General features: G+C 38.6%; 1 protein-coding gene across 4 annotated transcripts; it reads left to right on the forward strand.

Moving 5' to 3' along the window:
* Window positions 1–3,869: 3,869 nt before the first annotated feature.
* Window positions 3,870–12,268, forward strand: hnrnpa3 (heterogeneous nuclear ribonucleoprotein A3). Of its 4 annotated transcripts, XR_004764262.1 has the most exons (13): window positions 3,870–4,005; window positions 5,160–5,282; window positions 5,573–5,719; window positions 6,364–6,574; window positions 6,800–6,889; window positions 7,419–7,460; window positions 7,580–7,663; window positions 7,770–7,835; window positions 8,946–9,077; window positions 9,204–9,329; window positions 9,433–9,509; window positions 11,109–11,175; window positions 11,580–12,268. XR_004764262.1 is itself a non-coding variant. In XM_035407785.1 (12 exons), exons 1-11 carry the CDS (start codon window positions 4,000–4,002, stop codon window positions 9,486–9,488), a joined length of 1,083 nt encoding a protein of 360 aa, XP_035263676.1. In that variant the 5' UTR covers window positions 3,870–3,999; the 3' UTR covers window positions 9,489–9,509; window positions 11,109–12,268. The 4 variants fall into 4 exon arrangements, 3 of the variants coding, with proteins under 3 accessions (XP_035263676.1, XP_035263675.1, XP_035263677.1); XM_035407785.1 differs by having other exon boundaries at window positions 11,109–12,268; XM_035407784.1 differs by lacking the exons at window positions 11,109–11,175; window positions 11,580–12,268 and adding an exon at window positions 9,600–10,387.
* The last annotated feature ends 1,234 nt before the right edge of the window (window positions 12,269–13,502 follow it).

The following is a 13,502-nucleotide window of genomic DNA, read 5'->3' on the forward strand; positions in this document are numbered from 1 at the left end:
GATTAAGCAGTATATAATGAGCACTGTGTGAGTGTTTGGTTCTGAAAAGTGGCTTGGTTTAATCCTGTGATGAATCTAAGCTGGCATGTAGCTTGATGTTAGACACTGATGTATAATAGGTAAGCTTTTTAAAACACATAAAGACATTTATTCTCTTTTGTTATCTTTTTTTTTACACATCTTCAGTTATCTCCCTTGCATTCGTGAAGGATCCTTATCAGCTTTTTCACATTTTAAAAAAAAAAAAGCTCACAAAAAAGACCCCACTGTTCTCTTTTTTATGTTTAACCCATGCTGTGGAAATTTCAAAAAAGGTACAGGCACCTTTCAGACTATAAATTGACAATAAATAAAAGTCACGTTTAATGATATTGAAATATTGTTATTTTTTATTATGGCTGTATTTTTTCTGGCTCACTGTAATGGTAATAACAGGCATTATTCCACCCCATAAAACAGTCATAAATTCAGAGGCACTTTTGTTATCATTCCATTATTATTCTCAAAGGGAGTCGAGGTCTGTACCTCTAGTGTTGCAGGAATGAACTATCTACATGCCATCATCACATATACCACCCATCACATCCCGAAATGGGCTTTTTGAGAACATTCACACTTTCACACACGTTAGCTGGTCTCTCTAAAGTATGAGGAACCCACAGAACAATTCCTTACGAGTTTACCTGTAAATGAGATTGCTCCACATGTCTTCACATGAAAGGAGCAGGATTTCCCATGTAAAGATAGCTAACATTCTCAGGCTTAAATTTAGATTCAGAGGCAACACAGACAACTCACAGTATATATTGGATCGCTTAACCCGGTATAATATATAAAATAATTGTAAGTTATTTTTGTTGAGTGATTTGTTAAGTGATTGCACAGTTGTACAGGTATTCTGCAATTTGTTAAAATTGTGCCAGCACATACGTAAGATACAACGACGTGCGTCACAAAAAGTGACCAGAAGATGGCAGTCTAATAACCCTTTTACGTTATGTTTTGGTCGTGCGTGGCGGGTACAATAAAATCAGCCTACTTCACGTTACGATATTATTTTTAGAACAATTGTGTGGAACACAGAGAATAATGTCTTCTCTTGTAAATAAAACAGCAGGACCTCCTTCACTTTGTAGCTTTAGTCAATGCAATAATATAGGGAAAAACCTAATACTGGTGACCTGACATGGTAAATTAGACTTCTATACTAAAACAAGTGTTTTCAATAAACAATGAAAAACTGTTAATAGAATCTCAAATTATTAAAGGGAAATTAAAGTATTCTTCTGTAAGAAAAAGTGGCAAAGAAGAAATAAGTGGCAAATTCTAAACATGCTATGTGAATAGATCAGGGTTGTATGTCTATTCTGCATTGACAAGAGAATTATACAATCCAAATAAATTCTTTTTTTTTTGGGGGGGGGGGGGGGGTAAATAAATACAGATGATGACATTATCCAATGTACAGGGAAAGTATTTTTATTTAATTTTTATTTGCAATTATTGCATTCAAATAAAATCCCTTTGTCATCAATCACCATGGGGAAAGTCAAAGAACTGTAATATCAAAATCTACAGTTATTCACCAGCACAAATTAGGTAATGGGTAAAAAAAAACAACAACAAAAAAACATAAATGGTTCAACATTCCGCTAACCATTGTCAAGGCAATAATAAAAAGTTTCAAGCATCTGGAAGTTGCACACTTACCAGGAAAAGGACACAGGTGCGTGTTGTCCCCACACACAGTGAGGAAGATAGTGAGGGAGGCAAAGAAAAACCCAAAGATCACGGTTTAAGAACTGCTGAGTTTAGCTGCATCTTGGAGTCACAAATCTGAAAATCAACCGTAAAATGCCACCTTCGTACCAACAGGATCTTTGGAAGGGTTGCATGAACAAAGTCCTCACTCAGAGCAAGAAATTCAAGCGTCTTAAACATCGTGATTGGAACTGGGTACTATGTCCAGATGAGACCAAAAACTGAACTTCACCATTGTTCACCATTGGCATGTCTGGCATCAAAAGAGGGATACGATACATACAAAGAAAAGTACCTCATGACAACTGTCAGTTATGGTTGCGGATCATTGATGCATTGGGGTTGTTTTTCTGCCAGTGGTCCAGGGGCTCTTGTTAAGATTAATGGCCTAATGAATTACACAAAGCACCTGGACGATTAAGCCCAAAATGGGTTTGCCTCTGCCAGGAGGCTGAGCCTTGGCCAAATGTGAACCTTCCAGCAAAGTAAAGACTGCAAACGGCCCTCAAAATCAGCACAAAAATGGTTCTATGAGAACAAAATCAATGATTATGCATTGGCCAGTCACCAGACAAACATACAGAAAACCAGCGATCTGCTTTGAGTCCATAAGTGTAAACTGAACAATATCAAGATTCTTGATGCATACTGCATAGAGCAATGGTTCAGGATCTGTCCAAATGTGTTGTCCAAACTTACATACAGGAGAAGGTTTGTTGCTGTCATCTTTACAGCACCGCACCAAGAACTAATCACAAAGGTACCAATAATTGTGAAACCTATTTTTTGGAAATAATATAATATTTTTTTGTAATATTGTAGTGTAATATTTTTTATTGGTTCCATTGAATCATTAGCAAAGTCCCATATTTTCCACATGTTGAAAACAAATTGCTATTTGTTTTCTTTCTTGCGCATCAAAGGTGCCAATAAATCTGGACCTGACTGTATTTTTACAAGGATTATTTCCAAATTTAACATAGCTAAAATTATTTTTTTAAGAAGCACATCATTTCAATAATGCTTTAAGATAGAAGTTTCAAGTTTGCATGCAGTATATGATTAATTCATTTTCATTTTGATAAATATTTGAAAAATGCATTTCCCAGAATCCATTACTGAAATTATGAATAAAAAACAATTGAAAATGGGAAAATATTTTCATAACATGAATTGGTATCTGAAAGCTGGTGTTTTTTTGGAAGCTAATGGAGGTGCGTTTGTCCAGATAAATGAGAATTTAATGTTTTATGAATTAAGAGATTTTCTTTAAATGTTATTTAAAATGTCCACTTCCTGTTATTCAAATTCAAATTTAAATTCTGCATCTTGGAGATTTTTTATATTCCAATTACAATTCATGAATTGAATTGGAATCAATTACAAAATTCTGAACAGAACCCACCCTGGAATAGAGTCACTCAGATTTCCCACTGTTCTTCAGTAATGTTTATACTATGGTTTTATCATACTTTAAATTTGAATGAGTAAAACCTGGTATTGAATTTCCATCAAAAAATATCCAGAGTTTTATGATGATGATGATGATGATGATGATGATGGTGCTGGAGATGGTGGTGACTGCTGCTACTCCTGCCGCCACCGGTTAGTTTAAATGAATTTTGTTTTTCGAGATGCCCAATGTGATTTTTGTATGATAGTAAAAAATATAAGACCTCTGTTAGATTCTTTTTATAAATTCATATAGCCTATCTATCATGTCAAAAATTATCCTGACAATATTCAAATGTGAATGAGAGATATTAACCATTAGCCCGCTTATCTTAGTGGTTTGCTACATTGTTATAATTTCTAGCCTATGATTTTAATCAAACCGTCTTTCATTAGTTCATTTAATTTTTAAAACTGGGACTGGGGAGACATGACAAATGTGATGCTCTTTACTAAAATGTTTTTACTCATGAATAGAAACAAACTGTTAAGATTCTTTAATTTTATGATATTGTATGTTTGTTACAGATATGAATGACTTCTTCTGAAGTTGGTTATATGAAATTATGCTAAGATAAATGTTGAAAAACGAAGTAACAGTTAGAGGTTAGAATCGCTGTATCATAACCAAATTTGCTTCAATAGAGAGCCTTGAGTCCAGTGACAGCAGCTAGATACTTACCTAATATTGCAGCTCTGTGAATTTGTACCCTGGTATATCCATCACGTGGGAGGTTGCACTTCCTTCTTCCGTTTACAGCTGAGGAGAAAATAGTGCGCCGCAAAATGGAGGTGATGATATTATTAGTGTATTTTCAGTATGAGTAGCGTATGCATGCACTTTTATTAGTTAAATTGGTGTGGTTGTGAAGTTGTGAATTATTGTGTAAAATGTAAAAATATTGAAACGGTGAACATCGAGTAAGCTACACGAATTACTAAACAAGACTTATTCAGCTCCAGTCTACCTTAGTTGTACGCTATGTCCCTGGTCGGAGGAACCGAAATCTGTAGCGACGTAAAAATCTATCATTGACAGCTAGGAATTTTGTCCCATAGCTAGCTGCAAGACCGTTTTCCAAAGGGGAGTATCGGGCTGTAAAATTGTAGTATTTATCTCTCTATAAAAACAGATCACTATCGTTGTGTGCTACGACTCATAGCTACGTTATGGAAATTTGGAATATGTCTGCAATTTCGGCAATTCCTTTGCGCTTTAGCACAGTTTAGCCTACAATATGGAGGGATGATAGGAAAGCAACCTAAAATGGCGTATGGAGGGATCCTTTCAAATAGAATTTTCTATGCGCTTCGGGTGTCGTTCTTGTCGTTTCATGGAGAATTACTTCATCGAAAGACGAACGTACATAATGTCTATCTTCAGCGCGTCTAATTTCACTTTGATGTTTTGCCTTTTGAAGAAAATGGACTGTGTCGATATTGTGTGAAACATCTGGAATCTGTCACCAAGCCTGTCGCGCTGTTGCAGCTGGTATTGTACTTAAGGGGGGGGGGGGGGTCTGTTCATTTAGCCTATGGATTATATAACGGTGTCACACTATAGGCTATTGTCGTTTATTACGGACGTAAACAAGAAACGAAAGACACATTTGGCTTGCTAGTTTATCGGCTTGCTGTTTTTCTGGAAAACATTTATTTTACATGCAACGTTCAGAAAAGGGTGGGCTGGAAGAAGGAATGGCGATACGCGGTACTTTTCACGCTTTCTTACTGTAAGTTGAGCTGTATAGCTACGTTAAATAAAATGGTTTGTTAACATCAAAATGAGTATTTTAGCCTTTTTAATCCCTAATAATAAAAAGGCTGTTAGGCTGCTTCTTCCTGCACCCAAAATGGTCATTAGGCTATGTAACACAGTCTGTACTGTAAGGTTTGCAGTTATTTTAATGGTCACGAACCCCATTTCTTATTCTTAATGTCGACAGGGCCATGACACCAAGGAGCCTGAGCAGCTCCGGAAACTATTCATCGGGGGCCTGAGCTTTGAAACGACAGATGAGAGTCTGAGGAGCCACTTTGAGCAATGGGGAAAGCTAACCGATTGTGTGGTGTGTATGTTCTTTAAAGCTTTGCAGTTTCCCAGGTCTCTAAATTGATTGCGTTTTCAATTAAATGCAATGTGATGAAGCTTAAGATGAAACCTATAAAATTTTATGAATATGGACGTGATGAGCTACTTGACCGTCTAGATAAAACAATTTTCTACAAGAACCGGGTACCAAAATTGTAACTGAGTTTGCGTGTAATTTCTCATTTGGTAATTTTTATTCACACAAATACAGGTATTTTTGGACTAGTTCATAGTCGTTTTTGCCTAACTGTTGACTGTGTTGTGAAGGTCATGCGGGACCCTGCGAATAAACGTTCACGAGGGTTTGGTTTCGTGACGTATTCCTGCGTGTCGGAGGTGGATGCTGCTATGGCGGCCCGCCCTCATAAGGTGGACGGGCGTGTCGTAGAGCCCAAAAGAGCAGTTTCCAGAGAGGTGAGCCCCTTACTGTTCTGTCTCTTTCCAACGGCTATTGGGAAGTGATGAAACGTGTCACTTCCTGAACACAAGTTTTCTCAAATGAAGAAAAAATACATTCTCTTACAGTCATAACGAAGTGTGCTGATACTGCTTAGCGTTGGTATTAACAGCACTGCCTTTTATGTAATGCCCTCAAACAAAATTGGTGACTTCTGGACTATTTGCTGCTGGAAGCATTTACATAAACAATACTGTGATTTGAACACAATTTCCCATTCCAACCGCACAATTGCAACTCCATAATTGCTTTTTCAAAAGGTCAGCTAATCAAACCTACATTGTGTTGACATATATGTTAATGAAAAGGTTTTAAGAATTTATGCCTGTTTAATTAACCTCAGTTGAGATGTTGGTGGAAATTAAAAAATTAAAAAATAAACATTTACTGAGGAGTGGAAAGCTTGACACAGGCCATGTTAATGAAGCCATGTTTTAGACTATGTCATACAAAAAATCATTTTTTATTAAAACACTATTGTATAAATTTTTATACTATTATATTAATAGTGGATAGCATCATTTTGATTTTATTGTAAATGCTGCATCCAGTTCTCCACGTTGGGCAGATAAAGATTCAGCACTTGTATTTCTGTCTTTAGGATTCCTCTAAGCCAGGAGCCCACTTGACAGTGAAAAAGATCTTTGTAGGAGGGATCAAGGAAGACACAGAGGAGTACCACCTGAGAGAGTATTTTCAGACCTATGGGAAGATTGAAAGCATTGAAGTGATGGAGGAGCGCCAAACCGGGAAGAAGAGGGGCTTTTGTTTTGTCACTTTTGACGATCATGACACGGTGGACAAAATCGTCGGTAATTATTATCACACTCCCCGACACACCTTTCTGATGTATATGAAAGCGGGACTGTTAAATCAAAATGTTTTCTTGCTTTGCTATGCTTCAGAAGAAATGTGTGACCAAAATCCCTGTTTGGCAGTCTGCAATCTCATATTTTCATGTCACTGTAAAGAATGTGCCTTTCCCTCAACCTTCTGTCTTTTGTTTTAAAATACATTTGTCTCTCTCGTTGCAACAGCACAGAAATACCACACAATAAACTCTCATAACTGTGAGGTCAGGAAAGCGCTTTCCAAACAGGAAATGCAGGCAGCATCCAATCAGAGGAGTAAGTAGACTGCAGTCTTTTGCTTGTTTGAATTTCTGGTTTGAAAAAAAAAAACAGGATTTTCCAGTTGTTTGGGTTTGGTTTGGGAGTGATGGGAAGTTTACACAAAACCAGGGGTAGGATAGGCTGTGTAAAATCCACATAGTGGTCATAATAATGGTAATTCTATTGGATGATGGTGATAATTAATGCAATTCATATTTACATTGCACATTGTGTGAATCTCAAAATAACTTTACAATGGAGGGGGCCCAACATCCGGCCCCAGACCCATCAGTGTGTTGCATTCGTATGGGTGTTGCGGGGTACCTTTTTGTATAAGGACACACAACAAATCTGATTCTGAGAAGAGGTGGGATTTTTTTTTTTTTGCTAGTTAAACTTAGAGCGATAAGATGACCAGATTGAGTATGTCTGATTATGAATGCAGCCAGGACCCTGGGAAAACCTACTCTTAGCATTATTTAGTTTGTACATCATGCACTCTGTGCTATGCAATAAAAATGATGGAAGGACTCTGTGTCAACAGATCTCTCTACAGAAATGACTCCGAGACCATCCGTACTGCGCTGTTGGTGAAAAGTATTTGCTTTCCCAAAAGACCAAATTGTGTTTATTTTCCCCTTCGGGTTGTGGGACTGCACGATGTGGGCGAGCTGCAGGGGCATAAACGTTGGTGTTTTTTCACAGATAGGGGCGGAGGTTCAGGAAACTTCATGGGCAGAGGCGGAAATTTCGGTGGGGGAAACTTTGGCCGCGGAGGCAACTTTTCTGGTAGGAGCCGTTTGATTAGATTTTTTTTTTTTTTTTTTGCAAAAAACAGGCTGCCACTGACATGCATACAAGAATATCTTTACTCAAACTTTTACCCACCCTGTAGGTGGATACGGAGGAGGCAGAGGAGGTTATGGTGATGGTGGCGGCTACAATGGATTTGGTGGAGATGGTATGTCTTTCCTACTTTACTTTTTTTTTTACTTTACTGTTTACGGTGGGGCTGGAATTTATATACTGGAAAGCTTATTTTTGTCTTTATTAGTTTTCTGTGACCCAACCCTTTCAATGACAAAATGTGTTTAAGACTGCACAGCTATGGCTTGATATCTGAGCAGTGGCATGCTACTGCTACACTGCCCATGGCAAAGGGGTAAAGAGGAAAATGAGCTAGGCAGTTTTACAGAGATTTAAAGCGAAATCGCTCTGTCTGACGCAAACTGCCGTCATAGAAGTAGTTTTAGTTGTGGACTATGGACATAAAACAAGTGCCGATTCATAACACACACTAACATATAGAAGTCAGGCACTTCCACAGTGTTACTCTGAGACGTGTTGCCCAAGCAAAAGCTGACATGGCGAAACCATAATTTCTCCAACTGAGTATACCTAAAATACTTCAGTAAACGGTTTCATGCCAGCCCAGATCCAATTTTGCACAAACAGGTGTTCATCAACACACTGGCTAAGAAGCATGGCATTAAACAAGCTGATCTAGCAGCAGGGCTCAACAATAACGCGTGTCCAGGGCAAGTAAAAAGCTGCTCAGCCACTTGCTGATTAGGCAAGTGGCGATTCCGGTCTAATTCACAATTCAGGTTGTTCAAATCTGTCTGGCGCCACTGAGCTAGCACAGAAGCGGAGTGTTGCGCTAGAAGAGAGAAGATTAAAGGACGAGGGCCACGTTGGTCACAGATCACTGACCGACCGTAGAATCGGAATGTTAGTACAGTAGACACTGGACAGTGGCTCACTTTAGTTCATATGGCATTATGACTCGCATGACTAGGTCATACGGCATCTCGTCCTGATCTGATCACTCTTTAAGGCTTTAGGCTCCAGAAATAAAGCGATGTAAACTGGTATACAGCACAGAAAATGTCAGTGTGTTTCGTGTCACTTGTTATTCACACAAGTTAATTCACATTTTTCACTGTCCTTATTGGCTCCCGCCGTTAACTGAGCTCATGGCAGTATAACATTTTAAGGCCACTGTCCAGTCATTTCAGCGGTCTTTTTGATCACAAAATATATCTTTTGTGTTGCTTATGTGTCCTTTTAGGAAACTACGGTGGGGGACCTGGCTATGGTGGAGGCCGTGGTGGGTATGGAGGAGGCAGTGGTCCTGGGTATGGAAACCAGGGCGGAGGGTTCGGAGGATACGATAACTACAATGATGGAGGCAACTTTGGAGGTACCCCTCAACTCTTATTCCGTCCTGCTCGAGGTATAAGACCTCATGGCTACTGAAAATGTCTGTGAATGGATGAGTTCTTGGAGACAGTGTTCTCACTGAACTTTTTGTTTGACTGATTTGAAGGCAACTTTGGTGGCGGTGGTGGAGGAAACTATAATGACTTTGGGAACTATGGTGGACAGCAGTCCAACTACGGCCCCATGAAGGGAAACAGCTTTGGCGGGAGGAACTCGGGCGGGCCCTATGGCGGTAAATACTGTCTCGGAGCTGGGCACATTTTCAACTGACCGACTGTGGCGGCTTGTTCACTGCATGTCCTTCTATGATCCAATCGCACCCGTTTGCTTCACAGGTGGCTATGGCTCTAGTGGTGGAAGCGGGGGTGGCTACGGTTCCCGGCGATATTAATTTTTTTCTGTCATTGATTTGGTAAGTAGCCTTCAGCATTTCTTTATTGCACAGAATAAGAGTTTGTGATGGTAGAGTAATAATTTGTTTTGTCCTGTATCCATTCAACAGGCTACAGTTCTTAGCAGGAGAGGATGTGAGCAGAGGAGTGGTCAGGAAAGCTGCAGGTTACTTTTTCAGGCAGTCGTCTGAGGGCTTTAGAGGAACACTGAAGGAGCCAGGAGCCCTAGTCAGAAAAAAGTTACCGCAGCTTAAACAGGAGGCCGGATAAGGACTGTATCCACTAGCTACAGAGTGCAAGTGTAGCTACTGAGTGAAGAAACAGTGTCTGTTAGATGTACATTCCTGAGGTCTTACTTGTTTCTAGATCCCCCTTCCCTTTTCTCTTTCATTTTTTTGCATCAAAAAAGAATTGCCCATGTATATTGTGTTAGTGGTATCAGGAATAAAAACAAGGAACTCTTTTTAACTGACCATGTGTAGTCAGTTCCTGAATTGAGTCATACGGTGTTTTTTTGTTGTTGTTTTGGAGATTGTTGTTAGTTTTGCATGACTGCATCTTTATGTTACTTAAAAATTGAAATTGAGTTCCGTAAAGATATGAGAAAAAAAGGCCAGCAGATTCACTGCAAGATGTCCATCTATTCTTTTTGAATATCAAAGTATTTAGTAAATTATTGTGTTTTTTAATATCAAGTGAATCCTAATTTGTATTATAAGTGCTATGTGTGATCCTTTTGATTAGTGTAACACTTGACCAAACCTGAGTCAAAGCAGTCTAGATGGTATTTGGCTTCATATAAGGGCATGTAATCCACACATGTATAAATAGAATTCTAGATTGTTAAATATTTTGACAAGTGAAATCCAGATTTAATAAAGTTGTCTAGTAAATTCCCGACTGAAGTATAGTGCGTCATTGGGTCAGAAGGAGGTGGAAGTTTTTTTTGTTATTCTCTTGTACCTGTGACAATTGTGAAATATAGACACCAAATATCACCGGAAATCTTTTTTGTGTCTGTTTTTCCGGTTACTTTTATTTCCTTTTGAATTTTTTCCTTTAATTCCTGAATCAATGGCAAGAGAGCTTCTGCTAGGCCTAGTGTGGAATTCTTAAATCTACCAGAACCAGTCTTACACAAGCAGGATTATTAACTCCACATGACACTGCAGTTGGGCCTCAGTAGGCCAGTGAACCCAGAACCCAGATGGCTAAGACAGCTTCGTACCCGGGCCCCAGCACAGTGGACCAGTCCAGTCAGCATGTTGTTGCAGGACAGAGGAGGCAGCGTGGAGATCCGAAGCCTGGGAGGAAGGCGTGCGCTATTCTGTGCCAGTAGCGGGCTTCTCCAGGCTAGCTGTACCCTTCCAAGAACAGCTGACGCTAGCCAAGAAAGACTAGCGAGATTTGCCGGATGTTTTTGGAGTCCCGTTGAGTAGTAGCTACTGCAGTTGGGCAGAAAATGCACGCTAGGTCATCAGGTTTCAGACCTAAAAGAGGAAGGGGAGTGAGTACAAGGATTTAAAATTTTTCAAACAGTAACGTACAGTTACTTGACTTAAGAAGATGGAGCAGTAACATAGAGCCAGGTAAGAGTAATCGCTTTGCTTGATTTACAGATTGGAAAAGATGGCTGAAATGGCTGAAAATCTATTATGACACGTAAACATCGAAAGTTCTGGATGGGTAAGGCTCCCCCCTCCCCCACTATGTATACAAGTACACAAAGCACTCATAAGACCATTCAAACTTTTCTACAAATATGCCTATTGGATGCACTAAATATACAGTAAAGTAACTGACGTTCATACGGTATAGACTTGGCCAATCCATGCTTTATTAAAGTGTTTGTGAGACACTTGCACTAAACCCACTGTACCCAGAGTCATTTGGAGAATTACAACCTATATTGTAGAATTATGATGCATACTGTATATTGGCTTCAAATTCTTCCCTTGACCTTGACAATACGTTTTTATTCAAGTCATTTTAATCTGAAGTTCCAAAGAACTATATGTATACTGTAGTTTTTCTTTTCAATGTATGACCACCTATTTGAAAGAGGATGCAATTTTTCCTATGACTTCTAGAGCTGCTGCTATGCTGGAACAATTTAAGGTAAGGCATAATATCTGAAAGTTACACAACTGAAAGTTTTTTGTTTTTTTGAGTAGGGGAAATTACCTAAATGGTTGCATGTTTTTTAAACAGCATTCACAGTTAATTTGTTTTGTTGGTTTGTGCACCAAGCGAGAATTAAAAAAAAAGTGAATAACAGTACATTCTATTATTATTATTATTATTATTAGTGAACCTCAGTATGTTACAGTCCATTCAAGAATTCTGCTATAAAAATAAATAAGAATATGCTGTAAGTATAAATAAGCTTTATATTGCCTTTTCAAGTGTCATTGCACAGATGATGAACGGCCATCTTAGGGTCCCAGTGGTATTTCTCTGTGAGATTTTTGTGACCCATGACTGAAGTAGGCATTCTAATGTAAATTCAGTATCCAATCAAAGGTGAATATATTCATAATTTTCATAAAGACAGCTCCTCACAAGAAGAATCACAAAATGCTGTTTTATCAATGAACCCATTTGTAAAAAAAAATATTAAATGTAACACACTTTTGTAGAGTCTAAACTGGTGCTGTCAATGTGTATTTTTTTGTACTACAATGTGTAAACAAATCTAATAATTAATCGTATGGAGGTTTTATTCTGTATTCATTAAATTTCAGACATGTTGGTATTGAATAAAAAGTTTCCCAAAAAATGGTGTAACTGGTTTGTACTGCTCAGTTCTCTCTTTTGTACACATTGGAGTGATTACATTTTCAGGCTTCTGATTTATTATACACATCTTGCATTCCTGAACTGTTCCGATCCTAGTGCATGCTTTAAAAGAGTTCTGCTCCACAACGGTTACGCAAAGATTTCTCAGGTCTCAGGTTTCTTTTAGTGAGAGTTAAACAATGGGAAAGGATTGCCGTTGAGACAGCTGAGCTTATGAGCGTTCATGTGACTATTAAAGTGTAAATTTCCAGAAGGAAACTAACCTTTAAAATTTCCTTTCCTTTAATTGTGTTTCACAAGACAGTCGGGGATGTATGATACTTAAGGCTATTAAAATGAATACCTCGCGCTAGAATAGTTGTGCAACAGAATTTGACATGTGAAGTGGAAGGCTGACACCAGGGTAAGTAATCTAGTGTACACCTCCATTTGCTTGTGTATCTTTGAAAGGCGAAGTTCATGATATCTGGAGGCTGGGTCCTTTGAAAAGGCTCTGGGGCAAAAGCACTGAATGGGCTTGGCGTCCAAAGGTAATGTTTGCCACTGGAAAGAGCCTTGAATTGTAAACACTACAGTGTGCCTTGCCTTGCTTTTACAAATGCATTGAGCTTGAAAAGCTGTCACAAATAATTCACATGGTATTCAGCTTGACACAGGAGGTAGCTATTGTGTACTGAAATCAGAAGTGCTGTGCCTACCTCCAGTTCTGAAATCGGTTAACTTTTTTCTGCCCAAGGTTATGCAATTCATATTATATAAACGCATTGGTTGTTGTGTTTGGATAAAAAACCACTTGTTAGACCAACTAAATAAAACATTTTGTAAATCTTAAATTCCCCAGTTTCAAGGCACACCATTGGAAGATGGTACACCGAACAAGACGTTCCCTGTTCATTTGTATCGTCATATAATTCAAAACTGTAGCCTTTGCAGTTCTATTCATGGGCAGAAGGACACAACAAATTAATGGGGACAACAGTCTACCCTCCACTCTGCCAATCGGTAATGGAGGTAACAAGCAGGTTTTCATGGAAAACACTGTGGTAAATATTTCAGTACAACAGAAAACAAAAACTAAATGGGTGATCATATAGTAATGATGCCACAACAGTAATGATATCCCATAGAGTACTATAATATCTGAAATAAATATATGGTGATATCTACACTACTGTGATAATGTAGAAACGCTTGTCTTAAGATGGCTGTCAAAA

The sequence above is a fragment of the Anguilla anguilla genome, chromosome 3 (assembly GCF_013347855.1).
Source record: "Anguilla anguilla isolate fAngAng1 chromosome 3, fAngAng1.pri, whole genome shotgun sequence".
Lineage (NCBI taxonomy): Eukaryota > Metazoa > Chordata > Actinopteri > Anguilliformes > Anguillidae > Anguilla > Anguilla anguilla.